General features: G+C 38.2%; 1 protein-coding gene across 2 annotated transcripts; it reads left to right on the top strand.

The window, feature by feature from the left end:
• Positions 1-4,818: 4,818 nt before the first annotated feature.
• LOC103155224 (aggrecan core protein-like) lies at positions 4,819-20,571 on the top strand. 2 transcript variants are annotated; one of them, XM_016663365.1, is made up of 20 exons: positions 4,819-4,999; positions 8,069-8,163; positions 8,255-8,346; positions 9,009-9,300; positions 9,676-9,850; positions 10,126-10,253; positions 10,334-10,627; positions 11,861-12,160; positions 13,079-13,253; positions 13,326-13,453; positions 13,528-13,818; positions 13,898-13,996; positions 14,072-15,625; positions 16,215-16,289; positions 16,941-17,054; positions 17,932-18,090; positions 18,166-18,248; positions 19,248-19,392; positions 19,854-20,036; positions 20,119-20,571. In XM_016663365.1, exons 2-20 carry the CDS (start codon positions 8,076-8,078, stop codon positions 20,184-20,186), a joined length of 4,443 nt encoding a protein of 1,480 aa, XP_016518851.1. In that variant the 5' UTR covers positions 4,819-4,999; positions 8,069-8,075; the 3' UTR covers positions 20,187-20,571. The 2 variants fall into 2 exon arrangements, with proteins under 2 accessions (XP_016518851.1, XP_007576901.1); XM_007576839.2 differs by lacking the exon at positions 16,941-17,054.
• Positions 20,572-21,251: the final 680 nt, after the last annotated feature.

The following is a 21,251-nucleotide window of genomic DNA, read 5'->3' as shown; positions in this document are numbered from 1 at the left end:
TGGATGGATGGATAATTATTTTAATTGCATTTTTACTCTTTAAAAGGTTATGTTTTGAAATGTTATAGCAGTGTAACCTACCAAGGGGCAAAATATGGCAAAATATGCTATTTTTTCCCCTTTTATATGAAATAAAGCAATAACTAACTAAATATTCAGTTTACTGCATGACTTTGATTAAACCAGTGGTGTCCAAACCTTTTGCCATTAGGGCCAAAAGCTTAGAGAACTCAGTGGCCATATTTTTTAATTAAAGTTTAAAAGATTTATTTTATAATTCATTTCTTGTTTTATCTTTCCAATAATATGGTAACTAGACATTATTTTAATGAAGTAAAGTAGTCTAATTCTGGTAGAAAAATAAACTGTAAATTGTTACTACAAAATATAAGCAGTATCTTGCAGAGTCGCTGTATTAAATGAGAGGTAAATATTTCCCAAAGTTTTTTAGGGTTATTATCTTTATTTAGTTTTCTTTTATTTCATTGTTATTTTTTAAGTTTGGCAACAAATGTAGTACTTACTGGATTCAGCAAAAATATAACCAATGAAAACAGAAATATTGTTAACAAAATAAAAATACTTTGTCTTGCACCTAGAAAAAAATGTCTTGGAGCATTGTATTTGTAAATAAAATAAATAATAATATATTTTATTTGTATGCACCTCTCTCAACATTTAAGATTATGTTACACAGCTTAACAAAAAAAACAGACACAATTTTGAATTATACAGTAAAATTAAGTACAAAATATGATTTAAAAAGATAGAGAAATTGCAATTTCACAGACTTTTGACTGTGAAAATCTTGAATTAATTATGAATTCACTCTTGATTTGTGGGCCAATCAAAATAATCTGGAGGGCTGTTCTTTGGACAGCCCTGATTTAAACTATCTCTCTATCCATAGTTTCATCCATAAAATATTCAAAAGATAAAACTGTCACATTTAAAGCTTCCTCGTTAATGTTGCTGGTAAACCACCAGTCCAGGTCTTGCTACTTGTCCTGTTACTGGTTTATTGCATAAAAAGTTCACTTTCACTGAAAAAACATCAAATTTCACCAAGTATTTTTGTTAAGTTTCTGAATATCTTAATACACTTGATATAAGACAAAACTAACTTAAAATAATATTTTAGCAACAAATATGACCTTGTTTAAGTAAATAATTCCTTAATATTGATGATAAATTATTAGTTCTACTGGCAGATTATTTTATTTATAACATTTCTACCACTGTAACTAAAACTTTTTTTTAATCAGTTTTAATGAGTTATTAACTTAATAAGCTCCTATGTCTCTCTGAAGAGTTACTTATAAGTTAGTTTTGTCTTATGTCAAGTGTAAAAGGGTATTTGCCCTAGATACTATAGACCAAAAATAGTATTTGGTTTTTTGCCATAACTGATGCTAAAGTCCAGATATGCGGTGTGATCTTGTCTCCATGCAGCAGGACGAGCTGCAGCTGCAGCATGAAGTGCCAAAGCTGACGTCTTCGCCGCGATGATGCGTGTCTGCAGGAGGCTGTTATTGGGGCTATGAAAGGGGCATTCTGGTTTACAAGGCTCCTCTGTGAATAAGTTGAACATGAGGGGTGGAGGGGCTGGGCGGGACGGCTCACACAAATACCATAACTGTGAAAATAAAAACAGCAGAACCTGCAGTTTACCTCTTCAGAGGACAAACTGCACTGTCTGCAGTAAGAGGAAGCTTCTCTGCTTTCTTTTTTGTTAAAGTTATTGACTTCCAGCTGCAGGTCAGAACAGGACAGGATTATTGTTTTAACAGTTCTGGCCTTTGCTTTTGGACTCGGCTGCCTTCTCTTCAGCAGGCGGCAGATCTCCAGTTTCTATTGCTTTTGGCTCAGATGACCATGCTGTACCACCGTCCTCCCCTGCCGACAGAAACCTTCCCGCAGCATGATGCGGCCGTCAACAACTAAATTCATGAAAAACACTGCATTATTTTTCTAAACATTTTATATTACACCTTGTTTTAATTTCAGATTTAATGGGATATAAAAATGTATTCACACCTTCTGAACATTTTCATATTTTGTCACATTGAAACCACAAACCTGAAGAACCAAATACCATTTGCATTTATATTTGTGTAGTTTGCTCAATCTTTAAATAAATGCTGCCATTTAATATCAATAAGAAACTGCCATTTTGAAAAAAATATACATTTGACACACATTACAAAGTAATTAGTTTGCACTTTTATGTGGTTTAGAAGTCCAGCATGTTTGGTTTGTGCTGCTGGAAAACTGCTGGAAAAGTGTTTTTTAGTTGACTTACCATTCAGAAACCACTTGGTGCATTCTTGTTAGTTGTGCAGAAGGTTCCAGTTCTGCTTTTCAAAGATGTGTGGTTATATAATTGCAGATCTGTTCACAGCCATGTTCACCTTTGATGGTTAGCATTGAGTGAGGATTGAGTGCCAGAAGCAGCTTATTTGAATTTAAAGTGACAGGAGGTCCTAAAACAGCTAATTCTGAAAGGAACCAAGTAAAATCTCATCATCTAAGAATGATTTTGTGTAAAAAATGAGTAATGAATATCTTTTGTATCTCCCATAGAATTATTCTAACCTGTTCAACGAAGCATAATATGTTACCTTTAAGTCTCAATCTCTATTTTTGTCTTCTTTACTTATATTTTTTACTTGAATGTACTTGTGTCTTTCGTAAAGGTGATGATGGTAATGAATAGTTTTCCAAGGGTCTGTCAATACGGCTAATGAAGCTGGTGAGAGTGATCCTCAGCAGCTGAAACACAAACAGTCTAACCCTCGTTAACCTTCCTGTTTCTCTAAACTCGGCCTTTCAAACAGTTTGGCTGTGTTGACAGAAAATTCCTCCAGTTTGTCAAACGGTTCAGTCATTTCACCCGACCTCGACTCCAGTGTAAACACCGTGGCTGGGGGACACACCTTATTCCAAAATATCGCCAAAGAGAGGTGGGGAATCTAAATACGGCAAGGAAACTTTGAACAACTTGGAACAGATGGAGACATAATCTAACTGTACACAGACTCCACAAACTGGTCGCTCAGTTGGGCTTAAATTCACTGGTCAGACTTTAAAATCCATCATTCTCCTGATTCCTGAGTGTGGAACTAAATTAGGGCCATAATGTTTGTTCACAAAAACAAATTTAACTGAGAAAAAAACTTGAATTTGTAAAGTATTTTTGAACATTTCAAACTTCTTTCCAGTTTCACAGTTTTTTTCAGTTTCAAAATATTTCTTTTTAATTTTAAAACTTGTTTAAATTTTAAATTTTTTTTCAGTTTTTATTATTTTTTATTTCAAACATTTTTTCAGTTTCAAATCTTTTTTTAGTTTCAAAATATTTTTTGGTTTCAAATCTTTTTTTTCAATTTCAAAATATCTTTTTAGTTTCAAACTTTTTCAGTTTCAAAAGTTTGCTTCCAGTTTCAAAGTTTTTTTTAGTTTCTTTTTTCAGATTCTAACTTGTTGCAGTTTCAAACTTTTTTTCTTTTAGACAAACTTTGTGGCCCCAATGTAGCTCCATACCTGAGTCCCAGCATCCTCTCACGTTATGAAGGTTGAAGCAGCGTTTTATGGAAACAACAGAAGTCCAGTATGAGCTCCTGCTGATAAAATAAGCTCTGGCTCCGCTTAATGCCACTTAGACTGAACAAACTCCAGTCTTTGGGTAATTAGGGTTCATTTGTTGCCGCGGCGACGCAGTTTTAAGGCCCATGAACTCGCTGTAATCACCATTTCCTGTCCTGCCACTGCTCAGTGCTACTGGACTGAAAGAGCAGCTTTGTGTCCTCTTTTGAGAACTTTTTTCTCTATTTGAAGAAATAAAGTAAGTTAAAAAAGAGAAAAAATGATAGTTAAATATTTGAAAAGGTTGAGTTTTGGCCAAATCATTGTCTATAATTTCTGCAGAATCTGATTCGGTCACTTTGCTGTTTAGAGTCAATAAACAGCAGCTATAAATTAGGAGAAACTGCTGGAAATGAAAAGAGATGATTATGTAACAGACTAACTCCACATCAAAACCTCATCACTGAAACCCTTTACCACTTTTCTGCACACAAAAAACTAAAAATAAGGCAAATATCCTCCAACCCTTTCAAAATAAAACAACATGGTTTTCAGACACTTCCAAAGATAATCTGTTTTCTCTGTGTTGTGAACGGTCATGAAATGACCCAAATGCAGCCAGCAAAGATAATAAGATGCTAGATAACATAACAGATAACAAAAAAAAATAATAGATTAACAAAAATCAAACAATGGAGTTTCACAGAGGAACCATGAAGATAAAAACCCTAAAGGTGCTGATATGGTTGATTCAGTTCAAAATTTCAAAATTAATTTTGGTTTTACTTGATTTATTATTATTATTATTATTATTATTATTATTATTATTATTATTAAATCACTTAAAAACAACCATTTTTATTGTTTACTTTTATCATTATATTTTATTTGTGATTTATTATTCATCTGTATTATTATTAGTCTTATTATTTAATGAAATGACTTTAATGAAGTCATTTTACGGTTTGTTTTTATAATACTTCTTTATTGACATTTTGTATGACATTCATTGAGTAATTGTGTGTTTCATTAATATTCTTTTTTTCTGTTATTATTTATATTTCATGCTTGTGTGAATTTAATTATTTTGTGTTTTTATATTATAATAATATTTTTCATTATTTGTCATTGTTATTACAAACATTTCAGTGGCTGTGAGCTTTTATTGTGAAAGTTGATTTCAGCGCCTCAGCTTGAGCAGCTTTGTGGTTTCTCCTCTCTGAGGTTTGGGAGCCGGACCCGGTCCAGGACTTTTTCCTCTGTGTTCAGCCAAGCATCCAGAGCTGCTGCTGCTGCTGCTGCTGCTGCCGGTTCTCTTGTTTAAACTCAGAACCAACAACCAACGGACCGGCCGAGCAAAAACACAGCAGAGACAAAACATCAAAACATTCCACTTCAGGAAATCTCTGAACAGGTAAGACAAAACTTTTTTCACTGGGATGAAATATGCAGACTTGAAGCAAGAGTTGCACCAAACTGCTGCGCAGACATGAAAAAGGTAACAGTAATAACATCATATTTGCAAATAAAAAACTAGTTTGGTTATAATCCACTTTAATATAATTATCATTATTTTTTAACATTTTGTGCTTCTGGTCAAAAGTCTTTCTGTGAATTTTTGTAGGGTTTTTTTCCACCCATTTTCTGTTCAGTTCCAACTTTTTCAGTGTCTAACTTTTGACATAAAAATCATTTAGGCACAAACCACTGTTAGACCAAAATATGTCTGACTAATTAAGATAAAATACATATTTCATGTATCTTTGAGCTTTCTGCCAGGTTTCACAAATTCAAGACATTTCAAACTTTATTGTCAAAATACAGAAAATCCATTCAGTTTGGCAGAAAATAAGACTTTTAACCCAACATGTGATCCTCAAAGCGCTAAAAGCTGCAGACCTGGTGGATGCTGCAGCATTCAGACCCAGATCATTTCAGAACCAGGAAGGATTTGATGCCTGATCCTCTTTCTTTTGTTACTGCAGACAAACTAGACATAAAAACATGATCATTAGAGCAAAATTAGACCAAAATGAATAACTCTAAATCTTTTTCCAACTCCAAAGTAAAATATATCTGTGTGGTTTAGCTAAAACATAAAAAAGTCAGAATGAATAAAATAAAACAAGTTTACCAAAATGCACCTCAATTTGCACACGATAAATGTTACATGATGGCAGGAAAGAAGTATAAAAATCAATTATCTTGGTCTCATTTTGTATGGCATTGATTCTATTTCCTTCTGTTTTAAGTCAGGAGCTGCAATAGAGGCAGTAATGTAAAAGAAAAAAATAAAAACATCCCCAAATCCCCATAAATAAATGATAAATAAATAAATAAATAAATAAATAAATAAATAAATAAATAAATAAATAAATAAATTTCAGTTGTTTTATTGTGATCTGCCAGAAGAGCAGAAAAAAAGCCCCTAGAGATCATTTAAAAGCTTGGAAACTTTGTGATTAGATCATTTTAAACAAATAAAGCCTTGAAGGAAAACCGTCCCAGTGTCACTTCCTGTGGGACTGGAACTATAAAAATGACTTCAACTCTCCACTTCCTCATCTTTAACATGGAAAAGAAAAAAGATCATTTATTTTTATGTGTGAGAATAAAAAGAAGTAAATGTTGCAGAAATTTTTTAAAATTAAAATAGTAAATAACGAGCAGATTTGTATGACAGAGGCTTAAAAATCATTAAAAAGAAGAATAAATTTCTGCCAAAAACTCAGAAATTTTTTATATTAATCTATAGAAATGTTCTACAAAAAAAACTTGGAAACTTCTATTTTCACTTTTGGAAATTTTCTGAGTTTAAAAAGTCAAAAATCTTCAACTTTTCAAAGTAGTAAATTTACTTGTTTTTTCTAGAAGATTTCTGAGATGAATGAAAACATTTCCTAGTTTTTTTCTAGTTTTTTTCTAGCATTTTTTTACTTTTGAAACTCAAAATGTCCTTGATTTTTCCAGAGAATGTTTGAGATTAGTCTAAAAATTTTGCCAAAATGTAAAATGTTTTGGCAAAAAAAAAAAAAAAAAGTTTGTAATTTTTTTCTATCAATGGACTTAATACACTATTATAAATTCTTCACAAATCTTACATATAAAAGAACAAGTTATTAGTTTATCTGTATGAGAAATAAAAAAAGAGAGAAATATTTATTGTAAAGGTTGCAGAAATAAACCTTTTAAAAATAAAATTGTAAATTATATAATGGGGTCATTAAACAGATTTAAAAAACTAATTTCTTCCAAAAAGCTTAGAAATTTTTAGGTTAAACTAAAACGTTTAATATACAATATTTGGACATTTTTACTTTAGCTTTTGGAAATATTCTGAGTCTCAAAAGTCAAAAATGTTAGATTTTTTCAAAATCAGAAATTTCCACCTTTTTTTAGAAAATTTCTGAGCTTAGTCTCAAAATTTCTGAAAAAAATTCTCGTTTTTTTTTCTATTAGCATTGACCATAACAACCCATACAATTTATTTACAATTTTAATTTTAGAACTTTTACAACCAACATTTATTTTTTGTATTCTCACACATGTATATATTTTTTTATGTTTGACTCATAAAAATGAGTCACAAAATGGTGAATAGTAGAAAAAGTGGCAGGTTTTAGTCATTTTTAGTATTTTTTTTTTTTTTGTCTATGGTTCCAGCATTTAAACAGATTTAACACTGTTTACGTTTGTGCGCTGGAAAGCGCTGGAGCATAAATGTGACATAAATGAAACGCCTCATCCCAAACCCTGCTCTCCAGAGGGAAAAGGTGTCACTTAAAGAGGATCAACGTCCTGCGTGTGTCACGCTTTCCCTGTCCTGCCGCCTGAATGTGGGCAGTGTTGGGACGTGACGGAAACGTTCCGGGGGGAATGTGGAAAATTCACGCTGCTGTTTGCAGAGGTCTGTGACGTCACTACGGTTGAAGCTTTCTTCACGTCGGCGGTTTGAATGAGCGCAGTGTGGAGTCGGTTCTAACGAACTGTCACCGAGTCCAGGCGCCACATCCGGTCCAAAGGAGGCGTTTTCACCCCGATGTCACTGCCGATACAAAAAAAGTTACATTTAAATCATCTGGACAGCTGAACTCATGTAAAGGGGCGGAAAATGTTGATCTCACAGAAGAAAACTAAGTGAAATCCAGAGTTGGGTAGTAGTAACAATTACTGGAGTAACTTTTTGAAAAACTTTTACTTTTAGGAGTATTTTTACTGCACTGCACTTTTTAAGTTTGAGTACTTTTATTATGAAGTATTTCTTATTTGAGTAAAATTTCTGGGGTCTCTGCCCACTGAAAGAAAAACAAACATGTTTAAACCAAAAAGTCACCAGACACAAACACTCACCTGCAGTTTCTGTTAAAGTTTCATAAGTTTTTTTTATTCAAAGAAACTGATTTAGAAAAATATTTATTTTTTGTTAGTGACATTAATTATTGTAATACGTAATAAGATATTTTTTTCTTTCCACCATTTTAAGGTAAAATATGTTAAAGTGGGCCGTGCTCCTGTCTTTATGTTTAAGTATCTCCTCTGCAACATTTGACTATCTTTATGAGCAGAGATCCTTCATGGGTAAGTGTTTCTGTGTTTTTATTTTCATATTTATTTTCACATTTAAGACATTTCACGTGAATTTTCTGTCTTTTTTGTGCTTCTGGGACAGATCCAGAGGATAGTCTGACTGTGAGCATTCCTCTGCAGGGCTTACAGCGCCCTCTGCTGGGAGAAACTCTGCTACTGCCATGCTACTTTCAGGTCACATTTCAATCTTTTTCGTTTCTGGATTTTAATCTGCTTCAGTGCATGTTAGCGTGGCTATTGCCTTGATACGCGATTTCTCTTCTGAGTTTTGAAATATGACGTCGATGTTCTGCGCTGCTTTAATCATACCTGTATTTGAGCAATGGCAGCGGAGGAAGTGAACGAAGCTGTTCAGAGCGTGTTAGCCGTGCTTTCAAATGTTGAATTAAAATCTGCAGCCATCTTGTTTGGCTCGGCTCTTCTCTCTTTGCACTGGAGGATGGTTGTTTATAGTTCAGAACTAGAACTTGCCAGAGGAACTGTGCATCCTGTCTGGTCATTCTGGAGGACCAGTAGAGTTTAAAGGTAACTGATGACTGGGGTCCTCAGAATGACTATCACTGAAGAAATTGGATGACTCAGTTTCTTGGAGAATGTGCCGCTTTGACTTGATCATAGATAAGAAGAAGACACTTGATGAAGAATTAGTACAGAGTTTGATTGTATTTCTTTTTTAAAAGTTGTACTGGCTCTTGGACAGTGGTCAGCCAGGAAAGTAGCCCAAGAGGTCATTGGGCCAGAACTTCAACCTATAATGGCCATGTTGGGCTACACTCTACCCCAATCTTGGATTATCTTGTTTCATGTCAAGTAAACCCCTATTTGTCCATTTGTAGGACCACTCTGTTGAAGATCCTGGTTCTCCCCCCGTCGTCCCCCTTTCCCACCGTATCAAATGGAGCTACATCACAAAGGAAAAGGCGACTACCATCCTTGTGGCTTTGGAGGGACAGGTCCGCATCAGTGAAAGTTATCTGGACAGAGTTCAGCTGCAGAGCTACCACCAGACTCCAACAGACGCCAGCATCAAAATATCGGAGCTATGTTCCAGTGACACAGGAGTGTATCGCTGTGAAGTTCAGAATGGCATTGAGGATGCTTATGACATTGTGCACGTCCTTGTTCGAGGTACTCAAATTTAATCAAGTCAGTCATAATTCCCCTTAAAGAATAAGTATATAGCAACCATAAAACCCTCCACTGGCCTCCTGTTTGTGTTGGTCTTGGACTGAGTACACCTGAGTTTTTTTTTATTTATCAGACATGCTTCTCAGAGAACAGCTTACTCAATGTTCCCAGGGCCAGAACTAAACAAAGGGAGGCCACTTTTAGTTTCTATATTCCTCAGCTCTTCTCTCCGACAACACCTGAGATAAGCAGAAACTGATGACTCCTTCAAGTTAGAACAAAAAGCTTACATTGTTTTTACTGCTAATGCATTTAGCGTTTCTTTGTATGAATGATCCTATACAATATATATTTACCCTGCCTTGGCTGTTTTAGGTATCGTGTTCCACTACCGGCCCTTTATGGGTCGCTACACTTTGACCTTTGAGAAAGCGAAGGCAGCTTGTGCCCAGAACAGTGCAGTCATTGCTTCTCCAGAGCAGCTTCAAGCAGCATTCGAAGATGGTTTCCACCAGTGCGACGCTGGCTGGTTGTCTGATCAAACAGTGCGGTGAGTTAGTCAAGCAACAAGCAACCGTTGCTGTTTTATCCAAATCTGGGATGTTCTGACACATTTTGTTAGTATTTTATCACATTTGCCAGATTCAATAGACACAGGATTGAGTCGTCTGCAAAAAGGTGAACTAATTTGGGCCTATCTGATTATCAAAATCTACAGCAAGTAACATATAAACCTTTTCTTGAAAGAGAGGAATGATATTTGAAGATAAAACTTTTGAAATGTTGAGCAACAAGAATGAAGTCATTTTTTTTGTCAAACTACAGGTACCCAATCCATGAGTCTCGCATGAACTGCTATGGCGACAAAGAGGAACTCCCTGGGGTCAGGACGTATGGCGTGAGAGATCTCAATGAGACATATGATGTTTACTGCTTTGCAGATAGGATGCCAGGTACATAGTCATGGTCCATGTAGTTTATTGGATTTTTTTTCCCAACAGCTTCCCAAACAAAACTTCCTTTTCTGGAACAGGCAGGGTTTTCCACAGCACCTCTGCAGGGAAGTTCACCTTCTCTGAGGCTGTGCTGACGTGCTCCTACCAGGGAACTCAGCTAGCCACCACAGGTCAGCTGTACCTTGCATGGCAGGGCGGTATGGACGTCTGCAACGCCGGCTGGCTGAGAGATGGGAGTGTCCGCTACCCCATCAATGTTCGACGGCCACAATGTGGAGGGGGTCTGCTGGGGGTGCGAACAGTTTATCTCCACACAAACCAAACAGGATACCCACTTCCTGACTCCCGCTACGATGCCTTCTGTTACACAGGTATACCAAGACTCTCACAAGATGGATCTATTGAAATCATTGTTACTTTGGAATAATAATTCATATGCAAAGAGCAGATAGTAATGCTAATTACATAGGGATACCTTCATGTGCACAAAAACACAACACAGGCTTTTCATTGTCATTTCTGTAACAAAACATATCCAAATTTGTGAAATTTGTGGGAAAAAGGAATGCTCTTCCTGTTTTCACAAGATGGAAAACCACATCCAGACAATGCTAATCAGATACAGTTCAATAGCATGCCTATAAAGCAGTAGGTTAAAGACATTGCTGGTCTGAAGCAACAACCTTAGAGACCTTAAAGAAGCAGCTGAACTAGCCTACATGCCAAAGTATTGTAGAGTTACATGTGAGTCCATTGGTCTAACAGCCAAAACTTGGTACAGACTGGAGCCTCAACAGGAGCATGAGTCCAAACACGGCCTCAAATCTTCAGTACATTTAAGTTGTTGCAATAGTCCAGTCAATGTCCAGACATCAACCATCAACTAGACTTTGCAGAAATGAATATCTGCAAACTTCATTAAACTAAATCAATGCTGTACAGAAGCTCATTTCTGCACATTGGTGAGAAACTGATGAAGTCATGCACAAAGACTTAGTTCCCAAACTCCCTTCACAGTTACACATTTTGTTTATGCACATTTGGTTAGATCTTAGCCTAGATTTACGTTGCTGAATATTTCATAGCAACTGCTTCTCACAGAGATAGATTCAGGAAGCAAAGGTTAAAATAACCTATTTGGCTTCACATGCGTCACTGCCTGGAGTGGAAACTGGCTGATTTACCAAACATGGGTAAAACAAGCACCAGTTATCAGAACTGTGTTTGCAGTGGTGAAGATTGTGTTTTTAACCCAACACCATGACACAAATTCAAAACTGCATGAGCTCAGCTGCTCTAATTTTAAAGCAGACAGGCCCTGGGAGTGGTATGGACCCAGACAGAACTCTGGCATCCATCTGGTGTAGTGTAACAACAACATGCCTCTGGGATTATTGCCAGTAAAGCTTGGCCTCTACTGAAGCTGACAGATATTTGGGTGATAGATAACTATATTAAAACTTACTGTTCTGTGCAGCAGAAGCTGTTTGGCTGCTTTTAAATGCTTTGTAACTTTCAGCCAATGTGTTTAATAGGATTTTTATTGAGATCCTGCCTGATTTGTTCCTGTTTGGTTCCTTTTTGTTTCCCCCTGCTTTCTTCAGATTCCCCTGACGATGAGGGCTCAGGCACAGATGAGGGGAGTGGTGCTGTGATTGTTACCACGGTGACGGAGAGTCCAGAGGTGTTCTTTAGCAAGACGACCACAGAGAGCGAAGCAGTTGGAGAGGTGGAGACCCAGCAGCCATTTGATCTGAGCTTCACCAACAGTGAGAACCCCAGCAAGCTGCCACTTCCTCAGCCAACAAACTTCACAGATTTCACCTTTGACCTTATTGAAGCCGTCACCAGCCAGTCGGCTGTACAAAGGGAGCCCAGCAAAACCTCTGTCATCTCTCCAGCAGGTCAGCAATCAAACTGTTGACTCTTGGATAACAGCTGCATCCAGACTAGCTCTTTCCTTCCCAGCACCCAGGCTTTCCTACATTTCCTTAAAGTGGTCCAAGAATGATTAACATTCTTTCTAAAGGGTTTAATATCTGGTGCAATAGCATAAGAAAACAAACAAACTGAGTGATAAGTCAGACAGAGTGTAAAGAAACAAATATATAAGAACTTCAGAAACTATAAGCACTGGTTGAAAATGGTAGATTGTCTTTAGCACTTTATCAAGTTGAGAGGACCCCACAGTCATACGTTCAGTCATTCACCCATTCACATGCTGATGGTGGGGAGCTACATTGTAGCCACAGCTGCCCTGGGCAATCTGACAGAAGTGACAGTGCCATGCACCTGCACCACCAGGACCTTTTGCAATCAACAGCAGAGAAGTATCTTTGCCAAGGACACAACAAGAGAAACAAACAAAGCAGGAGTTTGAACTACAGCTTGTAGTTCTACAGGCAAGAGTGTAAAATCTGCTGATGTTATCAATTTAGCAAAATCAGATCCAGAGATAGCAAAACTAAACAATTACAAAGCTGAACTTCTGTTCCAAAGAATCACTTCCTGAAGCGCAGTGGTAGGACAGATGTCCCAGCACTACCTTTTGATGATGATACTCTGTGTTGTAGTAGCTACATGTTGTGCCAATGTCACATGATGGATATCAACCTGATTGAATTTAGTGCCTTAACATCAGCTCCCACTAAATACTGTGTTGGTACAGCATTTAAGCTTTGGAGTTTGTGCCAGTAGCATTTTAGTTAGCATTGCTCACCCTTGGTCAAGAAGACCAATGGTTTGAAATATCACTAAGGTCGGGAGATATGTTAGAGATGTAGTGAGGAAACTGGTGACTAGCTTCTTCCTTTAAACTGTAGGCGTGGTCTTCCATTACCGCTCACCCTCTGGCCGTTATGCTCTCACATTCGTTGAGGCTCAGTTGGCCTGCCGGGGTGTCAGAGGCTCCATGGCCACACCGCAGCAGCTGCAGCAAGCATACGAGGATGGATATCACCAATGTGATGCAGGTTGGCTTCTGGACCAGACTGTGAGGTAAATCCCAAAAGTAGGTTTTCGAATCTATAGAAGCAAATATTTTCTAAAATGTAATTTGCTTCTGTGTAGGTATTCTATTGTGTTTCCTCAAGAAAAATGTGCTGGAGATCTTGGAGATCAACCTGGAGTTCGGACATATGGCCTCAGACCAGCAGAGGAGAGATACGATGTTTACTGCTACACCGAGGGGATCAATGGTGACTAATGTCAGTCTTACCTGGTAAGTTTTAATTCCAAGTAGTTTGTATAACCAAAGGTTTTCACTGCACAGGAGAGGTTTTTCATGTGGGATCTGCTGAGGGTTTCACCTACGACGAGGCTGCTTCTGCCTGTGAAAACCACAGTGCGGTTCTAGCCTCCACTGGAGAGCTCTATGCAGCCTGGAAACTGGGCTTGGACAAGTGCCGAGCAGGCTGGCTACTGGACCGCAGTGTTCGCTACCCCGTCAACAGCCCCCGTCCTGGGTGTGGAGAGAAATCAGGGGTCCACACTTTGTACTCTCCTCCAAACCAAACACACTACCCTGAACCTGATGCCAGATTTGATGCATACTGTATAAGAGGTAGACATCGACACGTTTTGGCTCAATATTTGTTAAAGTGGTAGATTCATTATTTTCTTTTACTGATTTATCATTGCAGTTGGCTTTCTGTCTGAATCAAATGAAACTGAACTGAACATCACCGACATCCAGAAGGCCCTACCTAACCAGACATCGGATACTGACTTATTAAGGCCTGGTAAGTTCAAATAAGATGTGGATTTTGGGAGTTTTACCCATGAATATTAAAAAGTTTGCTCACGTCTTGTTTTAGATGGTTTCTTCATCGTTCCTCCCATTCCTGTGGAGATTTCAAGTTCTGGATCTGGTTCAGGAGACTTTGATTCAGGCCCTGCAGGAGATAACTCTGGAGTACAAGTTAACTCTGGAGACCAGGTGACCTCTGGAGATCAGTCTGGATCTGGAGATCAGTCTGGATCTGGAGATCAGTCTGAATCTGGAGAGCAGGTTACCTCTGGATATCAGTCTGGATCTGGAGACCAGGTTACCTCTGGATATCAGTCTGGATCTGGAGACCAGGTTACCTCTGGATATCAGTCTGGATCTGGAGACCAGGTTACTTCTGGATATAAGTCTGGTTCTGGAGACCAGGTTACTTCTGGAGATATATCTGGTTCTGGAGGCAAAATCACCTTTGGAGACCAAGACGGGTACACAGAGACTGTGCTTTCCAGTGAAGGATCTGGTTTGGCCAGTGCATCTGGTTCTGGGTCAGGTCTCGGAGTTGTTTTCTCTGGACCCTGCATTGCAGTAGAGGGCTCAACGTCAGGAGAACCTCAAGAGGCTGGAAAAGGAAGCACAGACATTCTTATAATCCCTTTGTCTGCAGCTGATTCTGGGGAACTCAGTGGAAGTGGAGATATGTCCGGGTCTGGATCTGGATTTGACTCCATTGAAAAGGATGCTGGACATCTCACTGGCACAGGTCTTATCTTGGACCAGGAGTTGTCAGGTTTTAGTGGTTTTCTATCTGGATCTTCATCTGGAAGTGGACGATCTGGAGACATTTCTGGAAGTGGAGATGCTCCGATCTTGATAGCAAATGACGAACTGATTGATGCAAAGAAGAAGTACAACCTTGATGGAGGTTCATTAGATTTCAGTGGTTCTGGAAGCTTATCTGGATCTGGGATTCTCAGTGGGTCAACCTCTGGAAGTGACTCTGAGTCTCTTACTGGTGTGACTTTTATGGGTTCAGGCTTCACTAAGCTTATTGGGTCACCTTCTGGAGAACACGAGGAGGCTACTGGGGGTTTATTCTACAGCTCTGGACCAGAAAGTGGGGGGCAGATATCTGGATTTAGAATCTCAAGTTGCAGTTTTGATACTAGAGCTGGAGTGTCTGGATCCGGTGTCTCTAAATCTGAAACATCAACAACCAAAGGTGAGGAAGAGGGCAGTGCTAAATTTTTCACTCAGGGTCTAATGACAGAAATGCCTGGAGATTATAAGGTCCCTCTGGAGCCGGGAGAAAACTCAGTGGAGTACAGTGGAGAAGCAAGTGGCAACAATGGTTTCTACTCCGGTGACGGAAACAAGGACTTATCTGAGGATCACACTTTCATGTTGGGGGTTTCTTCTTCTGGAGATTCTTCTGATCCACTGGTGGTGGTCCTACCCGCTCCATCAGTTGGCCCAGCACTAACAGAACCCACCATAAGAACAGAGGAAGATATTCATGGAACTGAACTGACACACAACTCCAGAGTTTATGTTTCTCCAGGACCAGCAGTTGTCCCTGCAGGATTAGCAGCTCCTTCTGCAGAAGTCAAACCAGCTTTTGTGCAAACACCAGTTGTCCTAGGAGGTAGGTCATCCTCATCTCTTCTGCTTCTCTCTTCATGTTTGTCATTTTGCCTAATTGTTTTTTCATTGGTTCGTTCCTGACCTTTTGGGGTGGAACTTGGTAACAATCATTTCGTGTCCACCACAGAGATGGTTCAGCTTGAGAAATGATGATTTTCTTAAACATACATATTATATTATCGGCGTGCGGTGACATGAGACCAGTTTAAGGATGTTCTAGCACCTCAGGTGTTTAGATTGATTAAAACAAACTACCTCCAAATAGGAAGAGACAAAATGGTTGGCTCGTCTTGAGAGTTAAATGAAGGCAACTTGGTCTATTTTGTTACTTTGAAGATAAAATGTCTTCAAGATAAAAAGAACTCTCAAGAGATGAGAGATGACACAATTTCAGATCCCTTGGATGAGTAACGAAACGTCTTCAAGTGCCTTTGATGACAATGCGTCTTCAATATAGCAAGAGAAGTTCAGTTGCCTTCATTTTAACTCTTAAGACCGCTATGTCCTAAATGATTGAGAATACACCCTTAACGTATGGTGACACATCTAATCAAAAAACAATTCTTGACTGATCTTTTCTATCTTTGAAGCTTCCAACCCATGTGAACCAAATCCTTGTGGCAATGCTTCGTGCACAGTAGAGGAAGGAGTTGCTTTCTGCTTTGGTAAGCTTTCCATTTATTCTCCTCTTCTCAGTTTTCTGTCGTTTTGGTGGCTTTATTCATAAATGAATGTGTACTTTTGTTGTTGGCATGTTTTGTATTGTTTGTGCATGCCTGACTGTATGGGACTGTGTCACTGCACCTTCCCACCAACCTCATCGTTGTTGTCGTTTCCTGGTGTGATTTGCATCAAACTTGCGTTTTCATGTGTTGTTTTTACGTTTTTATGCAGAGTGTTTGTCAAACATGCATCAGCTCTGCTCTGGTGATGCTCCCCCTCCATGTAAAATATGGCACGTACATCTATGTTGTTTTTTGGTCTGCTCTGCCTGCCTGCACTGCCTTTGCTCTGCCGCTTTAAATTCATGCTTGCATTCTTGAACTTCTTCGTCCAACTGGACTTGACGACTAATCTGTTGCAACTAAGAACGGATTCAAACATAAATATTCAAATTTCAGCCTCTTTAATTTGGATAAAAATATTTGGAATTTGCAATACTTTGGATCTGAAGTTGCAGCATCTACAATGTTCACAGTCTTTATTGAAGGTGTGGTAGTCGTTTATCACATCTCCAATTATCTCAGTCTTTTGGTGCATCTTCGCCCTCGACTCCCACTTAAGCCGTAGTGTCAACTGCCCACCGTGTTTTCCAGAGGCAGAAGTGTGCCACCCCAACCCTTGTTCCAACGGAGCCACCTGTGTGGAGAGTGCAGACTCTTTCAAATGCTTATGCCTGCCCAGCTACGGAGGGGAACGCTGTGAGATCGGTATGAGATCAGCTTCAGCTAATAAACACTAACAAGGACCAGTCAAAAACAACTACAGGAGGGTAAACCTGGGAAACCGCGTGGTGCGGTTCCCAGAGTAGAGTCAACGCTGTTTGGAGTCGACTTTATCTTTATCTTTGTGATTTTACTTCATTTTCAGTAAAATTACAAAAACTTTGAACGCATATGTGAACGCATATGTGAAGAGGTGAGTGTTTTGCATTCATTATGTTCCCTGGTAGTAGGATGTGGCGTCCAGGCACACTTCTGGTCATCTGGCAATAGTGGCGCTAATTGTTTGCTAATACAAATTTAGCACATTTATTTTCCCCTGAGATAATTTTTGCAGATAAACTGTGAAATTTACTTGGCTGTTTGGTAAACTTTGAGTTGAATAAGGTTTGACGTTTGTGTTTAGGGTTTGGCTGTTCAGAGCTCCTCAGTTAGCTGGACGTTTGTCTCCAGGCTTGTCATGATTTGTGGGTTTGTAGGGCTAGTATAAATTAATGACTAATTTCTCAGGGAAATGTATGTTTTATAGTATGGAAATAAAACCAATATTGTTCAAACATTTAATCTTTTAAGATATTAAATGCAAAAATAGTTTAATTGATTTTTAATTTTTTTAAAATCAAATTACAGAAAGAAAGTAATTCAGATGTAGCAGCAGATCAAATAATGTTTTATCAACAAAAACAGTAAATTATTTGGATGGGGTTTTTGCATTTTAGTACACAAGAACACATTTTCACACAAATGTGAAATAATTTGATACCAGCAAAAGATTCTTACATTTAAAGACTGTTGCTTAAAGTTGCAAATGGAGGCTTTTCGTTCTGCGAGTTGCTTCATGGTTTCCTGTGTTTCGTGGCTGCAGAGGAGCAGCGATGTGAAGACGGCTGGACGAAGTTTCAGGGAAACTGCTACCTGCACGTCTCTGACAGGGCGGAGTGGCTGGAGGCGGAGCAACGCTGCCGGCACCTGAACGCTCACCTGGTCAGCATCATCACGCCAGAGGAGCAGCAGTTTGTCAGCGGTGAGCGACTCGTCTGGATCAGTTTGGGGATTTGAGAGGGAATGAAGATGATCTGAGTGTGTTTGTTTTTCACAGCTAATGCGCAGGACTACCAGTGGATTGGCCTGAACGACAAAACGGTGCAGAACGATTTCCAGTGGACGGACGGCTCTCCTCTGGTGAATACAGGGTTTAGCTTAAATTTTCAGACAGTTCATGTTAGGAACAAACTACTTTTATAAATGTGGAAATAAAGAATTAAGATAATTAAAATTTACTGGAAATAATTGTATAACCAACCCACAAGGCAGAACAAGCTCTGTAAAGGCAGATATGTCAGCTATTAACGTGCGAAGAAAGTAAATATTTAGATTCCTAACAAAATATGAAATTTGTAAGCTAAATATTTAGTTCACAAAGTAAATATTGAACTCAAGGTTAAACATTTATTTTGTTGTCTATATATTTAGTTTTTAAGCTTCCTAACAAAGTATTAAATTTGCAAACTAATTTGCTTTGTTTGTGGACAAAATGTTTAGCTTGTGAAATTAATATTTAGTTTGGAACTCTGACATTTATAAACGTATGAAAAACATGATGAAAATAAAACCTATATAAAATTTCTCTGGCTAAACGAACCTAAATCCATCCATTTTCTAACACCCTTGTCCCTTAGTGGGGTCCGGAGGGTTGCTGGTGCCTCTACAGCGGACGTTTCGGGTGAGAGGCGGGGATGAACCAAAATATTCCTTTACCACCGGGACAAAATAACAAAAATAAAATTCAGAATGGCTGCTAAAGGTTCATTAAGAGATGAAATAATCAAAACGACATGCAAATTGCTACAAAGTGACAATACAAGCTTAAATGGAAAGTAATAAGAAAATCTACATAATAGAATGACCTAAAATATATAAGTTTAAAAAATATATAAAATAAAACACAAAGACACCCCTCCCCCCAAAACAAAAAACAAACAAAAAAAAACAGTGCAAACGAATCAACTGAACATATAAAAATAAAACATACATATAAAAAGATTATAAAATACATAACTACTGGAAAATCAGGTTTCATTCCCTTATTCTGTTAATTCTAAATTACTTGCTTCATAATATCAAAGACGAATATCTTTTTGTATTTCTATCCTTTTGTATTTATTTATTTTAATTTTTTAGCAATATGAGAACTGGAAGCTGAACCAGCCAGAGAATTACCTGAACTCAGCAGAGGACTGCGTGGTTTTGATCTGGCATGAGAACGGAAAGTGGAACGACGTTCCCTGCAACTACCACCTGCCGTTCACCTGCAAGAAGGGACCAGGTATGTGAGTCCACCGAACCGCATCTGATCCGGGCCGCTGCACAGAGCTCAGAGCAGTACCTGATTCTGGCCACCAGGGGTCGCAAAGAGCACAAAGCAACAAAGTTACTGCACCTTTCTAAGGCGAAGAAGAAATTCATTTCTTCTCTGCTTTCATCTCTATCATGTGGGATATAATATTTTTGACTTTTCAAACTTTTTGGTGGAAATTTACTTCTCTCTTTGTTTTTCTGTTTACAATAGTCTTGGCAAACCGTCATACATTTGAGAAAACACACAAAGACAAGAAAGAAATTAAAATTCTCCTGAGATGATGCTGAACATGCAGCTCTGACGCCCCCTGGTGGCTGTGACCCCCTATCGCCCCTATTCTTTATTTTCCTTATTGGTTTTCCTACCAATAAAGTTTAAATTTTTACAGGAATCAGTGACTCAGGTGGTTGTTTGTCTGTTGCCTGCAGTGTTTTGCGAAGCTCCGCCTGTGGTGAAAAACACACGCATGTTTGGAAACCGGAGGTCGGAGTATCCCGTCAACTCCATCATCCGTTATCAGTGCAACCCAGGATTTAGACAGCGCCATCTACCTGTGGTCCGGTGCCAAGCTGACGGGACCTGGGAGAAACCCAAAGTGGAGTGCACAGATGGTGAGCAGAAGCCCTGTAATGTGTTTTACACACTTATTGAAGTATTTCTTGTTTGTTATGACTCTTTTCTTCTTCTCTGCAGTAAAAGCCAGGAACAGAATAAAACGCAGGAGCAGCAGAAATTCACCAGTGAGCAGAAAAAACAAATAAAATTTATTTAAGGTTTTAAAAGCGAGAAAAATCTTTTCACATAATTTTTATAATATAAATTAAAATGGTTGAATTCTCATTCTTTGGCTGCTACTTTATGGTAGCACGTGTTTAAAACCCTCATCCCTTCTCACTAATATATTTAATGTCTGTAATTGTTTTTATTTTACACAAATGAAGTCAAATTGTTGCTGTTATTCTTTATTTTCCTTCAAAACTTTCATAGAGATGAAGAATAAGGAAACTTAAGAAATGAAAGGTTTGGTTTGGATTTTTAAGTGCTTCTGCGATGTTTCTTCATGGTGGAAATTGGGGCCTGAGATTTGCACACCTAGCATGCAAATGATGGCGCTAAACACAAATTTAATAACCGATTGAGAACAAACAACAGATGAGGCATATTTTTTTTTTAACTTTATCTAACCTTTGTCCTTCTTTTTGAGCAGAACTGAGAGCCAGATTAGCCTGAGCTGCCGTTTGTGAAGTTACACAACCGAAAAGTTTAAGCAACAATTTGTGTTATTTAGCCGATTAAAGGTGGTTTATTGTTCAATATCATATTTTCACCAGGATATTTATTAATTCATAAGTGTCACAGTTTCAAATGAATGGATGGATGGATGGATGGATGGATGGATGGATGGATGGACGGACGGACGGACGGACGGACGGACGGACGGACGGACGGACGGACGGACGGACGGATGGATCCGTAAATATTTACGGATGGATGGAGTAAATATTTGGCTAGCAAACTGAACAGTTAGCATGGTACATATTTAGCTTGAATCTAAATATTTACTTAGCAAGTGGAATTTTTAGCTTCAAACTAAATATTTAGTTTCAAACTAAACATTTGGTGCACTAACTAAATATTTAGCATTAAGGTAAATTGCTAACAAACTATTTAAGTTAATTATTTACTTTGCAAGTTAAATATCTAGCTTCAAACTAAAGATTTAACAAAAAATCCAGCTTCAAACTTAATAGCTTGCTAGCAATTTAGTTTGAAGCTAAATATATTTTGCAAATATTTAGTTTCAAGCAAACTTTTTGGCTAGCTAG

This window comes from Poecilia formosa, unplaced genomic scaffold (genome assembly GCF_000485575.1).
Source record: "Poecilia formosa unplaced genomic scaffold, Poecilia_formosa-5.1.2 Scaffold417, whole genome shotgun sequence".
Taxonomy (NCBI): Eukaryota; Metazoa; Chordata; class Actinopteri; order Cyprinodontiformes; family Poeciliidae; genus Poecilia; species Poecilia formosa.
The sequence above is the reverse complement of the archived record's forward strand: the minus strand, read 5'-3'. Positions and strand labels throughout refer to the sequence as shown.